The 10,604-nt window shown below is 41.1% G+C and overlaps 1 protein-coding gene across 1 annotated transcript in view; it reads left to right on the top strand.

Moving 5' to 3' along the window:
- Positions 1-1,251: 1,251 nt before the first annotated feature.
- LOC111259907 (nephrin) overlaps positions 1,252-10,604 on the top strand; it is an 83,591-nt gene continuing 74,238 nt past the window's right edge. The window contains exon 1 of the mRNA XM_086968061.1: positions 1,252-2,271. Coding sequence (XP_086824187.1) covers positions 2,139-2,271 — 133 coding nt within the window. The 5' untranslated portion in view covers positions 1,252-2,138. The remainder of the gene's footprint in view (positions 2,272-10,604) is intronic.

Here is a 10,604-nt window from a genome sequence, read left to right as displayed (position 1 = left end):
TGCCGCCCTTTCCACATTTGCATCGAGAAGTGAAATAAAGGGTAGCCGCGATTGTTTGTCTGTACGTCTATCGCCATAGTGTGTTTGTTTGTAGATGTGTGCGTCTTTATATTTGTGAATGTGGTGCATTTTCGGTTACGACTGTTTCCCTTTACCGAGAGGAGGGGACGGCGAAGACGAGGAAATACACAGACGCCTTTACAATCGCACTACCGACCGGCCATCTGCCTACAGCGTTGTCCATCACAATATATCGCAGATAATATACCAAATTCACATAATATTGACACTTGTAATTAATTGATCTTAAACAGAAATGGTACTTGACAAGAGAGCGTAATGGACGCATGGACTCTTTTTAAATAACCGAGTCAAGAAGATATCCTTAGCTCTTGTTAGATTCTATGCATTCTAACAGGGTGCCATTTTTAAAATTTTAAGCAAACGTCAGTTACTATCAAACCCCTCCGCGCTGCACGAACCGTCCAGAAGATCAAAAACTTTCTTTTCGTGTCAAAATCGACAGTTTATTTTATTGCCTTTTTTGATGCGCTTCCTGAAAAATCCAAGGAAGATCTTTTCACGGCTAACCGGAAGGTCCTCAACGAGATTTATACTTGAAAGGCTCAAAAATTCATCAAAGAAGCTCAAAAAGTCATTACAGATACACATAGAAATTTTGCACAATAAGCTAATGGCCGTTTTTGAGAGAAAAAAAAAAAACATAAATTACCAATCGGGTCGTTTGGATAAGCTTCAACAGTTCTTCTTTTTGAGACGACTAACATTTTTGCATTTCCAAACCTTTTGGCCGCTTCGAGCTTCAGGATTTTTTGATCCAAAATCTAATTCCGATGAATACAATGGGACTGAGCAACAGTTAAGCCTACCAATATCTAGATTAAAGAACGATTATTTTGAAAATGCCTAGTTTGTAATCTAGGTCCCGAATTGAAGCCGTCGTTGCAATGAATGGCTGTTATGTTAAATAAATATGACCTTGAGGAATGAAACTGCTAGTTTATGTAAACGATTTACTTGAAATAGCTGGTTTTATTTAGATAGGATAGGTGAGGAATAAAGTTTTACCTAAACTACCACACTATGTACATATATATATGTATATATACTGAATATCAGCCGTTGGTGCTTTGTGACGCAAAAAATAGTTGAGTGTATATGTTGTGATTCATTTGTTTTTTAGTGCTCAATAATGAAGAGGCAAAGAATGGATTAATTATAATTGCAATTAATAATATAGCGGTATATAACTTTATTAAAGCTCTCGCTGGGATTACAACTAAACTTATCGTAGTTGCGAAGCTTTCTAAACGTCAATAGCCTCTTGTCAAGCTTGGGATATATACATTATGTAATTTTTACAGTCTTACAATATTGTTGTTATCATAGTACTGTGTCGTTTTATCTAGCCGTGCTATCGTACGAATGTGTGAATGAATCAGTAAGTACGGATTTCAACGAAAAGCTGTTCGCTCCGTTTCCTGTAGCTTCTTACGTCCTTCTATCATTTTATACTGTTGCTCGTTCATTCCGTATCTGTGTCCATGTTTAGCCTTCTGCTCATCCGTGCCTATCGCCTGCGCCCGAGCAGTCCGTTCGATCGACGCTGCATGATGTGGCGCTCTGTACATTTGGTGGTCACTGTGTCGAAATGGAATAGAAACCATAAAAAAATGAGCAACAACGTCGACGTCAGAACAGAAGCAGAAGTAGCCATGCCAGCAAAACCGAGTGTTCTTCTCTCCATCTAGCGACTCTCTTCTTGTTCGTGTTGATGCTACCAGCTAACAAAGCGATCAGCTGCTATCCGGCTGAACGACTGTCGCTAGCTCCATCGGTGCCGCTGTAACAGGGCCACAATTGCCGCCCACGTATTTCTATCGATTCGGCTGCTGATGCTTCTTCGTACATTGGCTATTCGATGATGATAAGCACTACAATTACCACCATCACTGCCTACAATGTCAATGCTAACAACAGCGGCGACGACAATGATACTGATAATAAACGCTGCTTACTAGCAACAACAAGGACGACGATAATGATAAACTGGATCATCATCAAAGAACATACGTCTCACTCCTTTCGTATTGTTTTGTTTTTTTACTATTTTCCTCATGTGCGCTTTCCGATTGTATGAAGTCGTCCCGCTTTACATCCAGAATGCACATTTGACCGAAAACCGTCAACCATGTTGCTGCGATAGTGGTGCGTCTACGTGTTTATGTAGCTGGAACTGGCCGAAAAATAGTAAGTCGTCGGAATACATATATATACACTTACAGTGTTTCTATATAACCCGTCTGAAGTGGACGCGATAGACTGTTGTTGTTGTTGTTGTTGTTGCCGCTGCTGCTGCTGCTATTGTTGTTGTTGTTGTTGTTGTTCGTGGGAACGAACTGTCGTCGAATGTTATCACAGCTGCCGAGTGTTGTCGTCCACGAATGTTATCTCATCTGATTAGAGCAATGCGTTTACGGGGAATCAAACTGTGCATTGTCATCCCTCTGTGTTCTGTTGAATGCTTGTCGCAGCATTTTAGTCGTCTAATGTCAAACTCGATTACATGCCTGGACGGTTCGTTTCGACTAAAAACCGTAAAAACTTTTCACTACCTGGACTCTTAACCTGGACCTAAAACCTCTATGGCATAAAAATAATGCAGGCCTTCTACTTATTTCAGTTTTTGTTCATATTTTTCATACAGACAAAATGGGTAAAATGGATTCCCGAAGCTACTACACGCAAATCTAGAGCATTGAAAAAAAAAAGCTCGTACCTACAGTGGGGCAAACGGAGCGGATTTTAGATGCGTTTTTTTTTATTGCGTTTCAGCCGGAACTTCTTTAGATGTATTTTAACCCTTGGGTACAATTAAAGTATTTGCATACAAGTACTTGCAAACTATTTAGGGAATGTCTTTAATAGCCATCTCGTATTCCGTTCACTGTTTATTATAGCCGAGCTACTCCTCGGACACGTAAAGAATTGACCTTAAGTGTGAGTCGAAAGATTTTGCAGGGAGCGTTAGCGTGAACTTGAGATTATCATAGACTTCACTAGCCTTTTCGGGAGACGTTGAGGGTATTCTTAGATAAGCAAGTACGCATGGAATGTATCTAGAGAGAACATTCAGATTGTTTATCCAATTTGGGTTCGAAGAAGCCACTTGGCAACGGTAAGCCTATGACTTTGTCCGCATTCATTCCAATATTTATCGATCACTCTCTTTACCGCAGAAGACGATTTAACTTGCCATTTGCAGAATCTACTATCCGCGACCGGTTTCAGTCCTGAAGTTGACCCTTTACGTTCAGCATCCCTTTCGTATAGCCTTCCACATCCATGATTTCAGCGACAGAAATTAAAATCATCGCACCGGTTTTAACGACTGCTTTGTTGACGGGATATATTTTTAGCTGAAGCCTCTGCCCAACATCAGCGCTACCAAACAAAAGCTAGATTTTGTTGGCTAGAAAACAGTAGTTGATGCAGTCATTGTTGTGGTAGAAGAGGACGCTGGTTCTCATGATCAGATGCGATATGGTTAAAGAGTGCTACGTCGCCATTGAAACGTCTGCGTCCCTTCGCACCAAGACTGTATCTCATGCATCCCTGCGCCGACGAATATTGCAGCGGGAACAGCAACACTATGATTAACGACGGGAACAATAAAAGCTTTATGATCCGTTCTATTTAAAATAGTTTTCCATACAGGCCGAAGGCAAAATCAATTTGAGTCTTGTATAAAAAGTTCCGTTTTCTTATTTCGCTGTGTCTAATTTAAAACCACATTTAAACAACATCGATCGTAAGATTTTTATTATTTCGTCAAACACATTGATCTGGCGTTTTATCAGTAACTATATGCTATAACGGATACGAAATCTTTGATAATCTATATGGGCAGTACTTGCGACCTAATTGCAACTTTCTAATCAATTGATCCAACAGTACTAAATGAGAGAGTTTCCAATACTTAAACCACTTTCAAACAATACATATTGCATTAGAGTATGATTAGACTGACTGATAATTGAAAAGGTTAGAACTAAGTCTCATAAATAAAGTAAGACATAATTTTCCTCGTGTATGTATAACATCTCAACGGCGGTAGGGATTAAGTGCAATAATTTAAGGTGTGATGATAGTGATACTATTTTTCTTCAGTTCCCTGCATATTGGCATATGAAAACAAATAGGGAAGGTGAAGAGGAATATTGCATGAAAGAGAGATAGGTTTCGTGAAAAAGCCAGTTTGTATCAGAGACACGGATCTCTCCTGTGAAGGTTTCGCTCCCCACAGCTGCTCACCCCCACTTTCTTCCTGTCTCGGTGGATTTGAAGCTATTCAGTTAAAGCGCTTCGTAACGATAAAAATGATTTTTTCATCGGTCATTGTCACCACGATTATCAAACTGATGTGGCGCGATGTCATCGCCTTTCCGTCGCTATCACCATTATCAGCATCGCCGTGTTAGCTGCCGTTATCTTTGTTCCGATTAAAACGATGATGGTCCTCCTGGTGTATTGACGGATAAGATTCCGTTTGCTCTGTTTGCATGTTCCGGCGTATATATATATATGTATATATATATATATATATATATATATATACATCAGTGATTGCTGCCATTATCATTAACAGGTAGGGCAGACGGTGTCCTGTTCCATTCGAATCCCTCTTTCTCGTAGATCGTGTGTGTTAAGAATGACAAAAGACGACGACGACGAGATCGCTTCTTCTTTCATTACCCTCTTCATCTAGTATTATTTTGTTTTTTCTGTCTGATTGTTGATGACTGTAAATAGGTGATACTCACTGGTGACAGTAGTCTTCTTTGTTCAACAATTAATTGCTTTCTAGATACTATACGGTATGTGTGCATCGAACAGCATCCGTGCAACAAGCGATGTGCAACAATGGCGGATATGCATACGTGTGATACATACAATATTCATGTATCTGGAAGTTAGTGATGCACTTGGAAATTGAACACGAGGTACCGAAATAGTACGGCACGAACCTTCGTTAGGAGACAGCAGAACGATTCTGGGTTTGCTTTATCATGGCAAAGGACCTTTGATGCCAAATGGGTTGGTGCAAGATGTTTCCGCATAATAAATAAGTGCGATAATATGTATCTGAAGATGGAGCACCAAATTTGCCGTATATATATATATAAACGAGCCAAATGGATGCTGTAAAGTAATAATCATAATAGAATAACTAACTCGTTTACATTATTGTTTTATCTGCTGTTGTTTTCCTGTTATTACTATTATCGATGTAGCTGTCACTATCACTATAGTAATTTTACACGATACTCGCGCCACATACAGATGTGTTTTGTTATCTTATGTCGGGAAACTTAGACCGAAATGGCCAAAGTTAAATAACAACAGGCTGAAGCCCGTGTTTTGCCACCATCGCTGTTTTTGTGATATGTTTTATCGTTTGAGCCGCCGATATCGTCTTTATTGTGGTCGACTCTGATATTCTTGTTGTTGTTGTTGTTGTTACAGTTCTTGACTCAACTGCTCTGGTTTAGTTGACTGGTGTTGCCTTAGCCCACCTGTCCGATTGCCCTGATAAGTAGCGGAGGCGAGAAAATGGAACTTTGAGGGGACCTGACGCGAGACGCCGCTCGGAGCACCGAGTAACACTCAAACGTTCCGAGCCGTAGAGCAGTTATCATCGTCGTCGCACTGGGGCTAGGTGGCACAATCAAATATCCTACTATTAAGGGCATTTCCCTCCCTAGTTCCACCCATTCTGATTTGTCTGTGGTGGCTATAAAAGCCATATAATCGAAAGTATAACAAGGACCGGCGGAAGAATAAGCCGTTTCATACCTTCTTGCTACGTCGCTTACCGCTTTTCTATGGCGGGCTGGCTCCTTCCCCTTTCCTTCGTGCATATTATGTCGTTGCTCCATGTGCGTTATGTTGTTGTTTTAGTCGTCGTTGCTGATCCTGCCATATTACTAGGAATAACGTTAGCTTCTGCTGGTCAGCTTTTGTCACTTTTCTTAGCATTGCTCAAATTGTTTTTCTGCGTCAGGGGCGCCGTCAAACACGCACACAGTGACCCCTCCCTCGGGTTTTACATTCTCACCGCTCTAAGACCTTGCTTTACCTTTATGAGGCTGTTCTGTTTTTTTGAATTGCATTCAAGTTGCTGCTACAGTCTCTCATTTTGTCCATATGGCGAAGCGGTATCGTGAATTTGAAGATCGTCAGGTTGTTTCATTCAGAGGTGCGTGCAATCATACGTTCACGCATAAACTAAACGCATGACTGAGCGAAGAAACACGATATTCTCTATTGTGTCTAAGGGAGTGAATGCTGTCTTGCTTTTGACATGTCAAGGATGGATACTCGTCATCGCAAATTTCCATGAGCGACAGCTAAAAAAATCTACCTCTTTAGCTAAAGACCAGCTGTAGTTAAGCAAACTATATGGAATTCGTTTTGCATGATCTATCTGGGCGTATCTTCCCAACATAATGAGAAAAGTACCATTGAAGATAATATTTTTAAAAGCTATGATGCAACATTGTAGGTAAATGTGGGTGTATGCTATTGAAGAAGAAGCTTACTAGTCCTTCAAATCATGTTTTCTGTCTTTTCCGGCGTGACTCCTTATACTTATGCCTTTCATTGCTACTATTCGTCGCCCACGATACACCGAGTCAATTCACCACCCGTAATAATAATTTAAGTACTTGCTTCTGTCTATACTTAAAAAAGTATAGACAGAAGCAAGTACTAAATCCTCTTTTGATTCATCGTTCTGAGGGCGTATGTAAACTGGGCCTGCAAAACTCTGACTTTGCTTCCTGGCTGACTTGTTGACGAACTGCATCTTTTTTCTGCGCTGGACGCGCTGTGACACGAACGCCGGTTTGCTCCGTGGGCATCCTCCCACGTTGCCAGCGTCGCCTCCACGGCGGCAACTTACTGGCCAACACACAACTACCGTTAACGCGGATACCGTCACTCAACCGTGTAATGGACCACAAACAAATAGACACACGAATTTATAGATACGTGCGGATCGGCATACGCGAGCCAGGTACGCACACATTGTCCATTGACACTCATAAATACATTTGCTTAGAAACACACACATAGACACAAGCGAGCCACTCAGTCAGCAAACGAGGAATGAATTACTGATCGAAGTCGGCTGAGAAACCGTGTCAGCACGAGCTTTTATCCACATGACGCCATTGTCACGGCGTAGCCTTTTTGCACTTCACCCACATCAGCTGTGCCGGTTAAGCGCCCACGCATTTATGCCATCGTCACCTTTCATCCAATTCGTCGAAAAGATTGACGCTTAATTACCTATTAGCCGGCTCCTGCTGTTGGCCGCTTAGGAGATAATTTGATAATGAGTAAATTAGCCGATAACAATGGCTAAACAGGACAACAGCAAGTAAGTATAGGGAAGAGTTGGATGGGAGTAGAACAGAACGCAGAATAATGTATAATGGCACATTTCTGCGCTAATGCAACATTGCTATGAATCGGCTAGACCATTTTTGTTTATCTGAAAAGCCATCAAACCCTAACATTGTATCAGATATGTTTTCCAGACCCTCCGCCGGTTTTTGTGTTCGCATATGATGGTACTAGCGATGTCACGTTTTTAGATTGAAAAGAGCGTGCCATCTACCAGACGATGGCTGACACTAATTAAAGGTATTGTGAAGGGATTATCATTAGTGGTGAGGATTGGGAACTGCTAATGAGATTAACCCCTCGTATTTACAAATTACAAGAGCTCCTAAATGTAGATAAACCGCTTCAACAAGAAATATTCAATTCTGCTTTTCCTTTCTATCCTGTTTTTGGGTGTCCTGCCAATAACAACGACTGCTGCTTTTATCAGTCATGCTTTGCCTGCCAGAGCTGAAGTGTCTGCACTATAGGATTAATTGAATTCCATTTTTACGGCTTGATATGTATAAGTGTGTATATATATACACTTAAAGCGAGAAAGAAAAAAAGTACAACGAAGCAATCATTGGCGGCGAAAGACCATTCTTCTCCTAGTTCCTGCATACATCCTTCTCATGTTGCTGAACCAGCTCACCCCGACCTTTCACTGGCCATCGCGTAGCTAAAGAAAATTTAATTTCTCAGGCAATAAAACCGAAAGAGCAGCAAACCTCAAAAAGAATCGCTGCTTATCGCGATAAGTGAATTAGCAGCCTTAAATTGACCGTACGGCAGCAGCAGCAGCACGATTCCAATAGATAGCGAAAAAAAAACATTATATTTATATAATACGACTGCGTACCTCTTTTAAATTGTTAGAGATATGTATTAAAAATAATAACAGAATTATAAATCAGCATGCTAACAGAAATCAATGCGATGACTATTAGCAGTTGTTTTTCTCACTATTTTTAGTACATCCATTATTTTGGAGAAAATTTGAGCCTAGACACAGAGACTACATTTTGTTTATCGATCAGCATCACCCACTAGGAAATTACACACCCTCCTACTCGATTATATCACGGTGTAGCGTTCTATTCAAATATTGCTTGAGTGACCACGACTACTTATCACTCGCAGGGCATATGATACACGGCTATACATATCAGATTTAGACAAACATTTGCTCGCGTTACGGGATGTCCTTAAGGCCTCTAATTCGTTTTCTATTGAACAAAGTGGCCATTTGTTTCATGTACGCAAATTTAAAGAAGCTTTGATTAGGTGCTGCGCATTTGGCGGCCTGCGAAGGAATAAGGTACACGATTCACAGCTGACACTAATATAACAGAATCTCTCGATTATATCTCTTGGCTAACGACAAGAGGTTCGAGTCTAATTTGCGTATTTATTCAGACGCATCCAATGCAAAAGCCTATTTTAAATCATTGTGTTATCATTTCGGATAGACCTTGCAATTAAAAATAGACACGGGTCTGACCGATTAAATGATTCTGATTTCATAGACAGGTCTCCGTCTTATCTTTGCCGTTTGAATTTCTAATCAAGCCTGAACTTAAAAAGGTAGCAGGGATTGAGTGGCAGCAGCAGAGTAATGACAATGGCGGTACACGTAGAAGCAAAGCAGGCAAGGAAGCACCCATCCTCCTGTTTTTACGGTCGCTGCTCGTTCATTCAGAACGTCGAACAGGTGACGCAGGTCTGTGAAGAGAGCTCAGAAATGGCTAGCAGTTAACCTATCGTTGCTCGGTTATCCCTATATGAATAATAGTTGATTAGCGTGATGGTTGGGTGGCAGGAAAAGTGACGAACACGGGTGACGCTCATCGTCCGCGAAAGATGTAAGACATTTGGGCTACAACCATATCTGAATCATAATACCGGTGTGTAAAGTTAACAATTAGATTAATCGTCGCGATATTTACAAGCCGCAATAGGACAGTCATTTATCCTGTCTCATATAGGCGATCGCCGTCTAGGCAACAGTCGGAAGGAAAATTTGAACATAACACTTGTCATTATATATGGTGAGTGCTGCCCACAGTCGATCGCTCGACTTAAATGGCTCAGAAAGCATAGTTTTTAATCGCTTGCCTGCCACTGTCGATTTATCCAGTTCAAAAACAAGCAAGGCCCCACTAGTAAGGCTTCGTGCACATATCAGTGTACCGGAACGGCTTCGACACCTGTTCTGACAGCTGGACAACCGCAAATTCGTTTCTGACGTCGCTAACGAAGAGCTAAACGCCATTGTGTGGCTCGTAAGTACGTATGTCATCAAGCCGGAACAAAGTTTACAAGTACCAGCAAAGGCCGAACGCGATCCTGTGATTTTGCTACTATTTAATCCGTTTAGAGCGCTATTCCCGCTGCAAGCAGTGACGGTGATGTCACTTGCTTATGCCGCAAGTATCATAATTACCCGGCGACTTTTTTGTGTCATCTGACAAGCAAAGAAGCAGAGCTCGAGTCGGCAGACGGCGTCATTCAACACGCTGTTTGCAAAAATAGAAGCAGCATGTTGGCCTGCTTTGATTCCTTCCGTTAGACCTTTATGAGCGAAAGCTATCGAGAACAAACCAAAGCAAAATAGTTAGAATAACTTGTATTTAGATACTCTTAAACGCCAGAACGGATGTTCAGGGATCGTGCAAAGTAGGAAAGCGGACATGAATTAAAGAGCTTTAGACTGTAACAAAATAGCGTACGAAATGAATTGTACCGTACAGTAGAACCGTATGATCGTGTATCATAATTATGCTAACAAGCTCACACATGGTCATTGTTCTGCGCCTCAATCCTTGCCTAAGCGGTATTTTCGTCGTTTTCTTGCTAGGATAAAGACGTTCTAAATGTGTGCAGTATTTGCCTGCTCCATCCTTTGACATTGAAATTTTCCAACTTCGAGATAAATATGAACAATTCATCTAAAATCTAAAACGCGATCAACATCAATCTTTAGCAAATTGATAATCCTCTTGCCATATAAAAACGAAAAAACGAGATATTTTAGCCATAATGTCGGCTTCAGTTCTCGCTGGATTTACACTATGCTAAACGCTCTGAATGCGTGGGATATTGAGAGGCAGGGATCAAACATAAATCAAGGG

Source organism: Varroa jacobsoni, unplaced genomic scaffold (genome assembly GCF_002532875.2).
Source record: "Varroa jacobsoni isolate VJ856 unplaced genomic scaffold, vjacob_1.0 scaffold_381, whole genome shotgun sequence".
Classification (NCBI taxonomy): Eukaryota; Metazoa; Arthropoda; class Arachnida; order Mesostigmata; family Varroidae; genus Varroa; species Varroa jacobsoni.
The sequence above is the reverse complement of the archived record's forward strand: the minus strand, read 5'-3'. Positions and strand labels throughout refer to the sequence as shown.